The sequence below is a fragment of the Podarcis vaucheri genome (genome assembly GCF_965113315.1).
Source record: "Podarcis vaucheri genome assembly, chromosome: 1".
NCBI lineage: Eukaryota > Metazoa > Chordata > Lepidosauria > Squamata > Lacertidae > Podarcis > Podarcis vaucheri.
The window spans coordinates 99,555,817-99,572,502 of NC_138759.1; the positions used below are offsets into that span (position 1 = coordinate 99,555,817).

The following is a 16,686-nucleotide window of genomic DNA, read 5'->3' on the forward strand; positions in this document are numbered from 1 at the left end:
AAAACCTTGCAGAATTCCTTTATATGAAACTTATTTAAAACACTTTCTATTTGTAATAGTGGAATTGCATTCAGAGATGTGTAGTAACGTTATATTGCAAATAATTTTGCCCATACATAACTAATGTTTCTGCCCTATTTGATATTCAGGGTGTATATACCACTGAAACATGGGAGGAGAAATCCGATGAGATTGCTTTTGCTGATTTCCGATTCTCAGTGACACATCATTATCTTGTGCAAGACTCCAGTGACAAGGATGCAAAAGAGGAACAAGTAGAAGGTAGTTACGTTTTCCATCACCCAAATATTTTTGAGTCTTTACTATATTATTTTGTGGCATTATATTATATTATGTTATATTATATTATGTTATATTATATTATATTATATTATATTATATTATATTATATTATATTATATTATATTATATTATATTATATTATATTATATTATATTATATTATATTGTGTTGTTACTGAATGTTGTTGTTGGCATACATCTCTCTTTCTTGAGAGAGAGAGAGATAGATAGATAATGGAGTGTACCTCCAGGGGTGAAAACAAATTGATGTGTTAGCAGCACCAAAGTGACCTCCCCAGGACACAAGCCTGGGTACTGTGTATGGAGGTCCTGGGCTGCACAGATGACAGAACCCTACTCTTGGCCTCACTGATGTGGTCCAAAGGAAAGCAGAGCAATATGTTTGGCTTCTTCACTGCAGGAATTGCTGGAAGGAGGTGTACGAGGTGCCATCCAATCGTCTTAGCGACTCTTCTCTAGTTTTGTGTAAGGTTTACTTAGCCTTTTCTTCTCCCGAAGAGAGCCTGCAAGGCAGCAGAGGTTTTGGTTCAGAGTTTTGCTTCTCTTAGATGGGCTACCTTCCCAGATTGACAAGCCTCTTGTTATTACTAATCTATAAATATTGTGATGAATAATGTGTTATTGAATTGGTCACTTTTTCGTTAGAACATGTAGAATATCAGTGGTCTAATTTTCACTATTTTTAAAAGTTGATATAATAGGATAATGCAATTTGAATTTGGGCATATAATCCTCCTTTCCAGTTGGTTGAGAGAGATTAAAAGATTTTACCTTCTATGAATACTGCTTCTAATAAAGAGCAGAATATTTTAAGAAAAAAAGGAAGCTTTCTGAAATCACTTTTTTTAAAAAAACAAATAGGAGTTTGTCTCAGTGACACTTTTGAGTAAATATGGATTGAATTGGACTGTTCTGTTTTTCTATTCTTATCTCATATGGTAGCTTTAATAATGTATCTGGTAATTTTATTCTTGTTTTTATTATTTACTTCTGTGGCTTGGATCCAGAGTGGCTATATCTTATCTTTTATGAAATAATTAAATTGATTACCATATTTGATGCGTAGATGTTTAGTTTGTATTATGACTGAACTCTTTCATTATTCTGAATGGTTTTACAGATATTATTCCAGTTGCTATGCAAGACCTTCTGTGCATGAACAATGATTTTCCTCCCAGAGCTCATTGTCTAGTGAGATGGTATGTCTGCTAAAGCATTACATTACATATAGCTACATTATAGTCACAGCATATAAAATTCATGATGTACTGACTAGTACACAGAATAGTGATATGTGAACAAGCCTGGGTGAACCTCAAGCTCTTTGCATCTCTGTGGTGTGACCTTGTAAAGGAAGCTTTCACTTTTATTTTTAAGTAAATACAGGTTAGTGTTACACTTGAAATCAAATTGTACTTAGTCTTAACTGTAGTTTAATTAAACAAGCTGACTTCAAACCATAGTTTATGAAGCTTGGACTTTTCAGTTAACCGCAGTTAAGGGTTCTGTCATAACTGTAGTTGCAAAACTGGAAGCAAACGATTCCAATTTAGTCCTTGCAGCTGTGTTGGAGGAGAAGTGTGGGGAACAAGTGAGAGCAGTGCTCATTCAAGTTTATTCACATAATGCTAAAGCTTAGCTTAGTATTATGTCTGAACAAGGTTGATGCTTCTGACATATGCTCAGTGTTTATTATTCACTAAACTACATCAAACTTCAATCTTAGTTTGCTTCAACCATATTTTTAGTGAATATAAACTAAGCAGTTTGAGAGAGATTAGATGTTGCACACTTGAATAAGATTGAAAGACATATATGTGCATTTTATTATAGGCTTTAATATTTGTAATCTGTAATTAACTGAAAGCATTATTCTTTTTATTCTAGGTATGGATTGCGTGAATTTGTAGTCATTGCACCAGCAGCAAATAATGATGCCGTTCTTAGTGAATCTAAATGTAACCTCCTTCTTAGTTCAATTTCTATTGCATTGGGGAACACAGGCTGGTAAGTAAGGGTGCATATCATGCACATTCATCTCATGCACATAGCATGAAACCACGGATTGCATGTGAACTGGGCAAATGTGTACATTCCACAGAATAGACTGTTACATAGTCTTTGTGTGTTTAAGACTTTGTGTTGTTTGATATGGCTATACGTTCTAAAATAATAAATCTCAAGCACAGTTTGGGCTGTTTGCTAAAAGCTTAGGATGAATTGATACTTGCCATGGTGAATAGTAAAGGCTAACAGCTCTGTGTTTCCTAGGCTCTAGACGACTTAAAACACTTTTGTAGCTCTTCTGAATATTTTGCAGCCAGGTGCCAGTATTTGTACAAATTCATCACAAATGGCGAAGAATGTATGTCGGAGAGTGTCAAGGTCCTGGAGTTAGAACAGATTTTGAAATGGTTCATCTTCGCAAAGTCCCTAATCAGTATACTCACTTATCAGGATTATTGGACATCTTCAAATCTAAGATTGTAAGTATAGTTTGTGTGGGTGCATGTACGCATTTGCACGTGCCAAGAATTATTTTCTTCAGAAAAGTGGGCAAATTCTGAAAATTCTGCCTCTGTACCTATATGTTGTTCAGATTAAAACATCTGCTTATGACAGATTAATGGATACTTGGCAGGTACAGCCACAGGAAAAAGCTTTGGTTTGTATTATATCATATGAACGCAGTATAGCCTTTAGGTTTTTGAAAAGAATTGCTGTGGATAAGACTTCATGGGAAATGTCTGCCAATCAATCCATTTTAATCAGGAAGACTTGGACTCTGTTCTTATTTTGATATTAGACTTTTCCTTCAATGAGTAACAGTGCCATTGAAAACTAATGGAGTCATCTCCATTAGTAAATGCTATTGGTACTTATCTTAATCAGTTTTTATTCGGTCTCATTATGTCCGTGAAATATGAAATATTTCAGTGCTTTTTTGTAGTGTATTTAAAGTTATGCTCTTTCTATATGACAAATGTGTAAAACAATTAATATGGGATTCAGATTTGCATTGTCATCCATGCAATAATTCCCACATGGTATGTTGACTTGCATGTGTGAATGGGCCATTGCATATTTAACACCAAAGAGAGGACTTTCACATCACCAGGTATCATTTGATGTCATATCATAGGACACTGTTCAACAAAGTCAGTTCACATACTTGGTAACCTGTCCTCAAGTGGACATAAGTACATGGGTGAACCAGTCTTTATCAGCTGTTACTTTTGATTTTCAGACACTTTAGCCCATGCTCCTAGGGAGCACAGAGGGATATTTGCATGAGCAGTGCATCTTTCCTTTTCTGAACAGCAGTCAACCCTCTTCATAATTGCAAGCTACATCTGGAACTCAGGTGAACTTCAGAAGTAGGTTGCTATGAAGCACAGAGAAGTGACTATAATATTTGTGTGTCCATATTACTGCTGCTAGCAATATTTCTGAAGCCAAAACTTGTTGAGTTTCAGAATACATTCAGCAGATCAGCAGTCATGTACATTTATTATATCTGACCCATTTTAATAGTAAACCATTTAGTTTGAGCTTGGGGGTATTTTGGAAGGATAGTGATGAATGATCCTCCCACCAGATAAAATGGTGGGATGTAAATTCCTAATAACATTGAAAATCTATCTCTCATAGAAACTTTCTGACACATTGCTTAGATTAAAGCAGATGTCTAGATATATCTGCTTTGGTCCTAACTTTTTGTATTTCTTTACATATGTCTCCTAGGGCTGCCCTTTAACCCCATTACCTCCAATCAATATAAGTATTAGACTTACGTACGTACTTCAGGACTGGCAGCAATATTTCTGGCCTCAACAACCACCAGGTATGATGCTTCCTTGTGCATATTACAGTTATGTTCTATAGAATTTATTACGGAAAGTGGCTGAGATTCACAGAACCCTGGAACTATGGACCTTTTTCTTTGACAGCAGTGACGTGTTACCTTTCCTTCCCTGCCCTTTTGCTGTGTGGCAAACCGTTTTTGAAATGGAGAATTTTAAACAGTTTCAGATCTAGCATGCCAACTGTCCACAGACAAAAAGGTTTTATAAAATTCTTCTGCAAATCATGACAAATGTCTTTTTTTATTCCCAAGAAATGTATGTGATATACTATAGGACAGTGTAGACACGTATTACACGTGTTGCCATTCTTTATTATCCTTACAATCCAAGCTTGTTTCTTTTTTCAATCTTCTTCTTTGGCGATTACTCGTAGCCGAGTAAGATTGTCTTCCATAAACATGGCTTTAACAATGAGTCCGTAAGTGACTGTGGAGGCCAATTCTGGACCCACATGTCCTTCCACAGTGGGGACATTGGTTCCCGGGCGGGAGTTGATCATGGTGTGGATTTGCTAAGCGTGCCTTCCTCTTAGCATGTTTCTCCCTTGCATTCTAAGTTCGAGTGTCTTCAAAGTGCATGACACTTTTGGTTTTTTCAGTAAAGCTTAGCCCTCTCATTGACGGTGAATAAATAACTAGAAATGTTTGCCATTCAATATGTAATTTATGACCCGCCAGTCCTTGGACATCTTGGTTCGAAATTGGTGTTTAATGTTTCACAAGCTTGTATCACTTTGTAACAGTATTGACTATCAACATCTTTGCCAAGTGTAAAAATGAAACTCAAAACTCCATTACATAACAAAATAGTTTCTGTGGAAATTGTATATGGCAGAAAAAATTGTACCCATTTTACTTGGATCTTGGATGAGCTCCAACGAAGCATAAACAAGCATCCACTTGTTCAACAGGGTTTCTCCTTCCTCTCCATTCCTCCTGTGGTCCCATTGTGTGCCCCTCAAATCTGATCTGGATTGTTAAGGGAACCTCAGGATAATGTAGATACTTATGGGGACTGGAAAAGAGAGAAGAGAACTGATAATCACTGGAAATCTGTGGCAAAGTTGGATGTACATATTAGATGTCACCCAGTGCATAATTTTGTTACTTAATTCTGATGTAATGATCAAACATGTTTTCTTTCAATAGATATAGATGCTTTGGTTGGAGGTGAAGTTGGAGGCCTCGAATTTGGAAAGTTACCATTTGGTGCCTGTGAGGATCCCATCAGGTAAGGCCTGGTATAATCAAATATTCAGTTTGTAAAGTTAAATGGAATTGATCTTGTTGTGATGGGCAGCTAAATCTGCAACAGTTTACTCAAAAGAAATGTTGCTTATGTAATCTGACATGATATAGGTAAAGGTAAAGGGACCCCTGAACATTAGGTCCAGTCGTGACCGACTCTGGGGTTGCGGCTCTCATCTCGCTTTATTGGCCGAGGGAGCCGGCTCCGGGTCATGTGGCCAGCATGACTAAGCCGCTTCTGGCGAACCAGAGCAGTGCACGGAAACGCCGTTTACTTTCCCGCTGGAGCAGTAGCATAATGCTATTGACGAAAGCTCTTCAAATGTAATTGCTATCCATGAGCTAAAGTGTTTGCTTTATGGACTGTCCTAATTTTCAAGGCTATTTCTTCGAATAAACATTCTATTTGCATGCAAATAGACAGTGAGAAAGCACACAGATACAGTATATGTTGTGGACAGGTGTGAAGTTATGCAGTAATGACCAGGAAAAGATTGGATCTCACCTGTATATTTTAAAAAAAGATGAAAAAGACATATGTGCTATTCATAATGGACATAAGTGTATTAAACTAAAACTTGTGTGCAAAATGGCCAGATTCACATATAACATTAAGCTGTGGTTAATGTTAATCGTAGTTAAACTTGTGGCATCTGATGGATTATTGTGTACATCTTGGTTTATTATGTGTACATCCACATTATAAGAAACACAAGCCAGGAAGAACTGCTCTTTCAGCTCTGTAACTTCTGGGCACTGATAGCTTCCTAACTGTAACTAAGGGGGATGTTCCAGTTCATACAGAATGCTAAGCTATGGCTAACATTAACTGAGGGTTGTCAATTACAAGCTCTAGTTAAAGAGTGATTTTTAACCATTTTTAAACCATAGTTAAGCCGCTGGACTGGATTTGTACAACTCTAAGCCATACTTCAATAAACCACGGTTTAGAGTTAGGTTCAACCCAAGCCAATGCATTGTGACTGTAGTCTACGGTTGTGTGGTGGTTTCCGAATTCTGTCTCCAAGTGTGCCACTTTTACTTTCAGTGAACTTCATTTAGCAACTACATGGCCTCATCTAACAGAGGGTATAATTGTGGACAACGATGTTTATTCGTAAGTATATTTTTGACTTCATTTTCTTTTTGTAATCAAAACATCTGAGCTTCATTTTTCAGAACACTACATAATCTAGAATTCTGGTCTAGTTGAGAAATACTTAAATATCGGTTTAGCAAACATGGTAGCTATTGTAGTAGTATGAAAGTCAATTTTGCTCATGTTATCATTATTACTACAATTGTTTTCTAATTTTCTCATAAGCTTGATACAGCTACTACTTAAGAGGCAATTTAAGAAAGAAAGAAGCTGCTGTTATGACCATTATTTTTTTTATCACATTTATATCCCACCTTTACTCCAAAGAGCTCAAGATTGGTGTACACACCTCCTATCATGTTTTATTCTCACAAAGATCCTCTGAGGTAGACTTGGCTGAGAGGTGGTGACTGGCCCAAGGTCACCCAGTGAGCTCCATGACTGAGTGGAGATTTGAATCTTGCTCTCTCAGGACCTAGTCCGACACCCTAACCATGACACTGCACGGTCTACGCAACAAAGTTCTAACATTTTTATTTTAATTCCAACACTTTTCATACCGTCTTGCTGTTAGAATGGTTGAGTCAAACTATTTTAATTGGACGCATGTGATTTTTAAAATCCGTGTTATTTCTATTTATCTGTGATGTATTTTCTTCCTCCTGCATTTGTGGTTATTTTTGCTATTCTAATGATTGGAGCTCTCAAGGACAATTGTGTCAGTTTCGTGTTAGGACTTGGATCTACAGCATGATTTACTTACACGATTGCTGTATAGTGAAAGAGCTATCAGGAAGACACTAATAAAACCCATTGAAAGCCCAGGTGTATAAGAAGGTCACTACACAATAAAGTTAGATATGAGGAATAATAATAATAATAATAATAATAATAATAATAATAATAATAATTTATTTGTACCCCGCCCATCTGGCTGGGTTTCCCCAGCCACTCTGGGCGGCTTCCACAAAGACCAAAAATACACTAAAATGTCATACATTAAAAACTTCCCTGAACAGGGCTGCCTTAAGATGTCTTCTGAATGTCAGGTAGGAACTATTGAGTCATGCTGGCAGCCTTATGTAAAAAGGCTTTATGTAAAAAGGCACAGAATGGCCTGGTCGTTGTCCTCTTCAGATCACCACACAAACGCTTCATGTTCTTTTATAACTTTTTATTGTGTATTAACAAAATAGTCTTATAAACAGTTCTTAACTATTATTCCTCAGAGTCACTTATTTCAGATACCTTCTGAGCTCTGCTTCCCCGTGACCAGCCACCCTCAAAATGGCGAAGGCGCCTTTCCCTTCGTTTTCCCGCTCTTTTTTCTAACCTCCTGGCTAGAGCTGGCCTGTATCTCCCCTCCTCTGAATCTGAGCTAGAACTTAACCCTTGCCTTTCCTGTGAACAGCCGGTCCCTCCCTGTTGTTCCTCTTGCTCCCTTCTATTAGATTCACTGCTCTCCTTCCCCCCCTTGGGGAATGCTTTCTCCCTCTGATAAGCTGAAAACTTCTAACTCTTCCCTGACATGGCCTTGGAAAAATCAGTCATAGATGGAGATGGAGAAGCCGTCAGTTTTAAATGGATGTATACATTGACTATGGCAGCTCCAGCCCAATCGAGCCTTGCCTGCATTAGACCACCTGTGCTTTTGGGCACCTGCTTTGGTGCAAGCCATTCATGCCTTGTCAGGTTTGTTTGTTTCTTAAAGCGTGACTAATTATATGCAAAAAGCACATATTACATACACAAGGCATACATGTTACGTGTATAATACTTTAAAAGGATTCAAGCACCACCTGCAGCATGATTTTTAAAGTATTAATACATGATTTCATACCGTTATATGAATTGCTGTATGCATTGTTTACTTTGGGGCAATAGGCTGTGTGTAATAGTCTGCAAGAATAGTGCATAATATGTGAGAATTGTCAGTGTTTTTAGTGGAGCTGATAAAAAACCTGTTTGTTTCACATCATGATCGAGATGGGAATTAGAAAAAAATCTGTATGGAAAAATTCAAAATTGAGATTTACAGAAAAATCCATTTGTAATCATAGATGATGAAAATAACAAAATTAGGCAAAGTAAGTGACTGACAAGTATGTTAAAGATATTCTGTAATAATATGGTGAGGATTGACATGCAAATTCTGAGGTTGCTGTCTTCAGTGGTATTTATGATTTGATGAGTGAAGAAATAAAAACATTCCTATTCTGTTTTGTTTTTTAAGAGACTTGGATCCTGTTCAAGCTCCTCAGTGGTCTGTAAGGGTCAGAAAAGCTGATAACCCACAGTGTTTGTTAAGTAAGCAATCCAGAGCTTATCTTTTTCTATTATTCTTTAAAATTACTTCAGGAAGATATGAATTGGTTTTGACTAAGTTCTTGTAGGAATATATTTTTCTTAATTGTAAATTCACTTAAATCTTCAGTGTTGAGTTTGCATGTGGGAGCTCTTAGGCATGAAATTCATTGTCTCTGGGCATCGAAACACTAGTAAGTTCAGGCAAGGTTGCTGCATTATGTGCCTTCAGGCTTGCTTGGGAGATCAGTCCTTATATGCAGTGACAATGCTATGTAAAAAAGAAAAGATTTTTCTCATTCCTTCCTTGCTAAAATTACATATATTTAGACTGTATTAGACTCTGCTTTAGGTATGTGATTTGGGGAAAACCCTAATATTCAGAAATCTGACTGCATAAATAATTTTTAAAATTTCCTTTTGTAGGTGATTTTGTCACTGAATTTTTCAAACTGTGTCGTCGGAAAGAATCGACCGATGAGATTCTTGGAAGATCAGCATTTGAAGAGGAGGGAAAAGGTAAAAAGTCAAGTTAATTTTCTTTGCCTTTGTGCCTATGAAAGCAGCTGTAATTTTATCTGAAGCAGGAGGGTCTTGATGGAACTAATGGTAGCATCTCATGTGAGGGGCTGGGTTGAAAATACGTCGGTGTTAAAAAAAAAAAAAAGCCCTTTCCTCAGAGCTCTTTATTTATAAGCCTCCTCTTCCTCCTCCATCATTGTCTATTTTAAGCCTCTGTGTCAAAGGTACCAGCATAAATGGCTTATAAGGTTTAAGCCCTCATCTTGTCTCCCCCTTCCCTCTGCAGCATGCTCAGTTTCTTTGCAGCAGCATGTTTGAGGATACATAGCCTTGGTTACATAAAAAATCCAGCATGGCCTAGTTCTGGGTTCGGCAGCAGGTGGCACACTCGTATTTAGCAAAGTAGTTTTGCTGTTTCATACTGAAAGAGAAGGATACTGATGATGACAAATAAATTGATAATTGTAACTGTGGCCTTGATATTTCGTAGATGCTGACATAAGCCATGCATTGTCAAAGCTCACAGAACCAGCACCTGTCCCAATCCATAAACTGTCTGTGACAAATATGGTTTACACGGCAAAGAAAAAGATTCGCAAACACAGAGGTGTAGATGAATCACCATTAAATAATGACGTCCTCAATGCTATTCTTTTGGTAAGTAAACTAGCTGTGCTGTTGCATTTAATGACGATGCTTTATAATATTTAAATTCGCATTCTCCTGCGGCCAAGAGTGTCGTTGCCCAGTGTCAGTGCACACTGCAGGGGTACAAATAATTTTATAAAGTTCTTGCTTCCCTCTGTAGAGGAGTAAATGGTATCTAGGATATATGATAAAGAGTTATTGCAGAACTTAATAGCTGTGGGAAATGACAAAGACAACATATTTGAAAACTGACAGTTTGTACTTTCCCCCTCAAGTACTTATTCCCTGATGCTGCTGACAAATCAGCAGATGGATCTGAAGCCAGAACTAGTCCTTCAGCAGGATGCCTCCTACCCACAGACAATGAAGACTATGTAAGTTCAAATTGCTTACATGACTAATATTTACCAAATCTAAATATATAAAAAAATAAAAAATTGTCCAGTAGCACCTTAGAGACCAACTAAGTTTGTTCTTGGTATAAGCTTTCGTGTGCATGCACATGAAAGCTTATACCCAGAACCAACTAAGTTGGTCTCTAAGGTGCTACTGGACAATTTTTATATATATTTTGACTGCGTCAGACCAGCATGGCTACCTACCTGAATCTATCTACCAAACCTGAATGGCTTTTAATAAAAGGAAAACACAACCTAAAGGTCTGCTTGGGGGCTTTTGTTATCTGTCCATTTTAGTTATAAAAGGATGAGTTTTCATATACAAACCTTTGTTTTTATTAGCTTTTTTCTAACTATATTTTAGAGACTGGAGTTGTGTATATCCTGTTTTTTAAAGACATTATTAACATTTTCTGAAGGGCAACACAGTTATCAAATAAGTAAGATGAATTCTGCAGGTATTATAAATTAAGGAAACTAACATAATTTGCTTATTTTTTAAATAACACAAAATGTTTTTTCATACTTTTTTGTCTTTGTTTGCCCTGCTTCTTCCTGTGTATAGAACATCTACATCCAATTCAAATCTGCTCCTTCAGACAGCTTAACTTACAAACTGGCCCTTTGTCTTTGTATGATCAACTTCTACCATGGTGGTGTCAAAGGAGTTGCACATCTCTGGCAGGAGTTTGTCTTGGAAATGCGCTACAGATGGGAGAACAACTTCTTTATCCCAGGGTGAATTATATTCGTATTTATTAGCATCATTTAGTTGCAGTTTAATTAATACAGGCTGTAATTTAGAACCTCCACTGTCAGGATGAGAGAGCCAGATTTTCCTGGCATCTCAGAGGCATTCTTGTTTAGAGCCTGTTAACTTGATTGTGTAAAATATAGTGGGGAACTATTTACATTTTTGTTGATTCTTCTTCCATGTAGCTCAGAATAAAATTCTAGATTAACCCTATCAGGGAGGTCAGTCTGATTAATTGTGATGGATCCTTCTCATTTCATTTACTTAATTTTAAAAAAGTTGGATATTTTGTAATTACTTATTTTTGGTTTTTATTTGTATTATAGCTTTTGAGATTTAAAAGTTTATTTAAAAAAAATAACTGATGGATCCAAGTGCATCTAGGTTGCAATTCATCATAAGGGGCAGGTGCTTGATAAAGTGTAATAATAATAATTATATATATATGCCAGTGCTACCCATCTGACTGGGTTGCCCCAGCCACTCTGGGCTGCTTCCAGCAAATTATAAAATTACAGTAAAACACCACACATTAAAAACTTCCCTTTACAGCCTTCAGATGTCTTAAAAGACAAATACAGTAGTTGTTTGTTTCCCTGAATTCTTGTGTGTATTTGCAAGCAGGTCTTAAAGCAGATATGCTTGATTGTGGCCCAAGGCCCTCATTAAAATCTGCTATACCTTGGTGCTGCTCCTTCTGAAAACTACATTTTTTACTGTACATCTTGCTGTAAGTACTAGTTTACAACATGGTTTTTATGTAATAATAATACAGATGTAACTTCATATTAGGTTAACGAGTGGTGCTCCAGATCTGAGATGTTGTTTACTGCACCAGAAACTCCAGGTAATTATTGCAAAATAAGTTATCTATCAGTCTAGGATACAAGATAATGATGTTTAATGCTTTACAAAATATAAAATAGGATCTGGTACTTTTTTATTGTTGCAGAAATTGTTAAGAATTGTAAAATGTATCCTGCCATTACCATATTAGTTGGGTAGTGTCAGGGGATGATTAGCTGCTTGTGCTTAAAATTGTGCCCCTTCAGAGTTTGTGCGGCCCCACAAACCTCTGTGTGTGACAGAGCTCCTCAGACATGTCTGCTCTAGTCACTAGTAGGGTCTGACAGTGGCTGCCTGCGGAAGCGCTTCCAGCAAAGAAGTTCCTTAACGGAAACGCGTCTCCTGGACTCACGACGTGGCAGCTTCCGGCGAAGCATGGGTCTCCCTGCAGTTGCTTCTGACACCTCCCCGCTATTTTCGCTGGATGTGTCTCTCACCCCTTTCTCTCCCCTGCTGTTTCCTGCCTGGGCTGCTGCGTCTCTCTCAGCATTACTGAGATCCTCCTCCAGAGACCCCTCGCTCCCCCTCCTTGTCCCTGCTTTAGCTGCTGACTCTCTCCCAGTCTCTGGGAGCCCTACCAACTCCCTTTCCTCTGATGTCAGTTCCCTGACATCCACCTCCCCTCCAGGGCCCCCTTCTCCCCCGCCCCTACTCTCTCCTCTGGGCGGTGAGGAGCTGAAACCCCGAAAAGAATCCTCTTCATCTTCAGACGTCTCGAACATTTCCCTCCATCGGTCTTCGTTCCGACTCGCTGAATCCTCCTCCACCTCGGAATCAGAGAACCCCTCCAACTCTTCTTCTTCGTCGGTGGTGGCGAAGTATTCCCTCCGGAACCTCGCCACTGGCTGGGGTTTACGAGGGAATCTCTGATGAAAAGTTTCAATCAAAACCTCGTCATCTACATCCTCTGCCCTGACCCAGGTGTTTTCCGACTCCGGCTCCCCTTCCCACATTACCAAATACTCTACTTGCTCTCCCTTCCACCTGGAATCGAGAATCTCCGCTACATGGTAGCTGTGTTCTTTTTCCTCCATAGCTGGTCCCCTATTGACCCTCCCCTCTCTGTCCCCTATATACGGTGACAGCAACGACCTGTGGAACACTGGGTGCAACTTCATGTGGTTCGGTAACCGGAGTCTGAAAGCCACTGGGTTGACCTGTTGCGTGACTTCAAATGGGCCCAGCCTTTTGGGTCTTAACTTCTTACAACCTCCTTTGAATGGTAACCCTTGGGTGGACAGCCACACCTGGTCCCCCACCCTAATGCTTTCCCCTTCCCTTCTGGTTTTGTCTGCCTGCCTCTTATATTCCTCCTTCGCCCTGTTTAAATTAAGTTGGAGCTGGCGATGGATCGCTTCCATTTCTTCAACGAACTGTTCTGCGGCTGGAACGCTCCAGTTCTCCCCTTCCCCCCCTGGGAAGGCTCGGGGATGACACCCGTGATTAGCCAAAAAAGGGCTCATCCCCGTGGACACGTTCTCTGCATTGTTGTAGGCAAATTCTGCCAACGCCAGCTTCTCCACCCAATCATTCTCTCTGTCATTCACATAACACCTCAAATATTGCTGGAGGACACCATTAGCTCTTTCCGCCTGCCCGTTGGTTTCTGGATGACGGGCAGTAGAGAAATTCACCTCTACATGCAATAAGCTCATGAGCTTCCTCCAGAACCTGGAAGTAAATTGTTTCCCTCGGTCAGAAACCACCCTCAAGGGGGCGCCATGCAGCCTAAACACATTTTCCACAAACAATTTAGCGGTTTCTTCTGCTGTGACCGCATGTGAGCAGGCTATAAAGTGGGCCATCTTGGTTAACAGGTCTACCACAACCATGATGGCTGTTTTCCCTTTGGACCTGGGCAGATCAGTCATGAAATCTATTGCCACTGCCTCCCATGGCCTTTCCGGCGTGGGTAGTGGTTCTAATAAACCTGCCGGTGCCCGCCTCTCCCCCTTGGCTCGTTGGCATTGGTCACACCCTCTCACATATTCCCACACATCTTCCCTGACCTTGGGCCACCAGAATTCCCTGGTAACCAGCCACATGGTTTTGTGTTGCCCAAAATGCCCTGCTGTGGGGCTATCGTGCAGTTGCTTGAGTACCTTTTCCCTCAATTCCCCTTCAGGTATGTATAACGCTCCCTTGTAGTACAACGCCCCGTTTCTCTCCTCAAAACCCCCGGGTTTGTCTCCCTCCCTCCTGAGACCCCTGAGTTTGTCCTGGGCGTATTCATCCTGCACCGTTCCCTCTACCAGTTCCCTTTGCCCCACCAATGCCGCCCCACACACCCAGCGGTCCTCGGGAATGACATGGGTCTCTTCGGGTGCACCCTCTCCCTCCAAATATTCAGGTTTGCGTGAGAGAGCGTCCGCCCTAACGTTCTCCGGGCCTGGTACGTAACAAATCTCAAAGTTAAATTTGGAGAACTCCTGGGCCCATCTCAACTGCCGTTGGTTGAGCACTCGCGCAGTTCTCCAATACTCTAGATTCTTATGGTCCGTGCACACTTGCACCTTCTGTTGTGCACCAATTAGCAGGTGCCTCCATCTCCGGAAGGCCTCATGAATCGCAAGAAGTTCCCGGTCGTACACCGTGTAGTTCCTCTCAGATTTGTTCAGCTTTCGCGAAAAGAAGGCACACGGTCGCCACTCTGACCCCTCCTTCCCCGGCTGCAGAAGAAGCACCGCCCCTATGGCTCTGTCAGAAGCGTCTGTTTCGACCCTCAGCTTTTTTTGTAAATCCACATGTAGAAGTTGTTCATCAGAGGCGAAGGCCCTTTTCAGTTCCTCAAACGCTCGCTCCGCCTCCCCCGTCCAAACAAACTTCTTTTTACTGCTGAGACAGTCCGTGATGGGCGCCGTCAGGTGGGCGAAGTTTCGGATGAACTTACGATAAAAGTTTCCAAACCCTAGGAACCTCTGCACATCCTTCTTGGTCTTGGGTGTTTTCCATTCCAGCACCGCTTGAACCTTGCCGGGGTCCATGGCCAACCCCTTGTCTGACAAGCGGTACCCCAGGAATTCCACCTCCTTGGTATGAAACTGACACTTCTCCAGTTTCACCCACAGTCTGTTGGCTTGCAGCCTGCTCAACACTTCTCTGACGTCTCTCGCATGTTGCTCCTCATTCTCCGAATACACCAACACGTCATCTAAGAAGGCCACGCAATTCTTGTAGAGCAAAGGCCCCAGTACGTGGTTCATGAAGGCTTGAAAACACGCGGAGCCTGTTTGTAATCCAAAAGGCATAACGAGGTATTCAAATGCCCCCAAAGGGGTGAACATGGTGGTCTTCCATTCATCCCCTTTCCTTATACGTATCAGGTTGTACGCCCCCCTTAGGTCCAGCTTTGTAAAAATCTTTCCTTTTCGCACCCTGGTCAAAATATCATCAATCCTGGGCATAGGAAAAGCCGCCGGCTCTGTCACTGCATTTAACCGCCGAAAGTCACATACCAGCCTCGGCTTGTCCGTGTTTTTTTTATCCACAAAAAACACTGGGCTACCCCCCGCTGCCTTGGACTCTCTGATGAAGCCTCTCTTCAGGTTCTTGTCAATGAACGCTCGCAACTCCTGCATCTCCCTGTCTGACATGGCATACAACTTGCCTACAGGAAGCTGTGCTCCAGGGAGTAAATTGATCTGGCAATCAAAGGGCCTATGCGGGGGTAGTTGGTCAGCTTCCTTCTCGCTGAACACGTCGCTGAGATCAGCATACTGTGGTGGCACCTTCCCCTTCCCCATTACTTCAGTCCCTGCCAGGGTGGCTTGGGCCCCTGCTGACCCCTTTTCCCCCCTGCAGTGTTCTAAGCAATGTGCTGAACCGAAGGAAACCACTCTTTGATGCCAGCCCACCAGCGGATCATGTAAGGCTAGCCAGCTCATTCCCAAAATAATGGGAGCGCCTCCCAAGGTGGCCACATTAAACGCTATCAGTTCTGTGTGCCTTGCCACCCTCATTATCATTGGGACGGTCTGCAAGCTAACTCCTCCTCCCAACAGTTCCCTGCCATCGATCGTGGTCACCTGCAGGGGGTTGCTTAAAGGGATAGTCTGTATCTGATGTTCAGCAGCAAACTCCTTGCTCATAAAATTGCAGGAGCTGCCTGAGTCCAACAGCGCCTTTATTTTTAGGGGGTGTCCATTTTGCAGCTCTAGCGACACTTCAATCACTAGAGCAGGTCGAGGAGCTTCTGGCACGGGCACTTTCACTGCTCTTTGGCCTGGCTGCAGTGCCCTGACGTTGGCAACCAGGCGTTGGCTTTTACCTGCTCCGTTCCTCCCTGCTCTCCCCCCTCAACTGCTCCCACCATCCCTTGCCATTCCTTCCTCTGGGGGCAGACTCTGGCAAAGTGGCCTGGCTGTTGGCATAGATAGCATTTCCGGGCTCCCTTTCCCTCCTTCTTCGCCCCCTCACTGGGCTTTGAAACTGCGCGCGCGCGGGCTGTTCCGATTTCCATCGGCTCTGCCGGCGGGAAAGCTGGCTCAGGAATGTCTGGAATGCGTAACTCCTTCCAACGTTCCCCTCTCCCTTCCCGCCTCTCCAAGGCTCTTGCCTCCTGGCGCGCTCCAATGGTCAGCGCAGATTTGGTCAGCTGATCCATAGACACCGCCCTGGGGCTCCTGGACAGCTCGTCTTTCACAGCCGAAGAAAGACCTTCTTCAAATAGCATCTGAATG

At 41.3% G+C, this 16,686-nt stretch overlaps 1 protein-coding gene across 5 annotated transcripts in view; it reads left to right on the plus strand.

Annotated features, from left to right (window-relative positions):
- The window catches only part of RAB3GAP1 (RAB3 GTPase activating protein catalytic subunit 1), a 30,971-nt gene that overhangs the window by 3,132 nt on the left and 11,153 nt on the right, over positions 1 to 16,686 (plus strand). For all 5 annotated transcript variants that reach the window (XR_014213333.1, XR_014213334.1, XM_082197970.1 and 2 more), the window contains exons 4-16: positions 150 to 282; positions 1,444 to 1,522; positions 2,211 to 2,330; positions 2,644 to 2,809; positions 4,068 to 4,167; positions 5,338 to 5,419; positions 6,485 to 6,553; positions 8,769 to 8,842; positions 9,266 to 9,358; positions 9,852 to 10,018; positions 10,285 to 10,383; positions 10,973 to 11,145; positions 11,954 to 12,008. Coding sequence is in view for 3 of the 5 variants with exons in the window: in XM_082197970.1 (XP_082054096.1) it covers positions 150 to 282; positions 1,444 to 1,522; positions 2,211 to 2,330; positions 2,644 to 2,809; positions 4,068 to 4,167; positions 5,338 to 5,419; positions 6,485 to 6,553; positions 8,769 to 8,842; positions 9,266 to 9,358; positions 9,852 to 10,018; positions 10,285 to 10,383; positions 10,973 to 11,145; positions 11,954 to 12,008 (1,410 nt within the window). In the remaining 2 variants the exon portion in view is untranslated. The remainder of the gene's footprint in view (positions 1 to 149; positions 283 to 1,443; positions 1,523 to 2,210; positions 2,331 to 2,643; positions 2,810 to 4,067; positions 4,168 to 5,337; positions 5,420 to 6,484; positions 6,554 to 8,768; positions 8,843 to 9,265; positions 9,359 to 9,851; positions 10,019 to 10,284; positions 10,384 to 10,972; positions 11,146 to 11,953; positions 12,009 to 16,686) is intronic.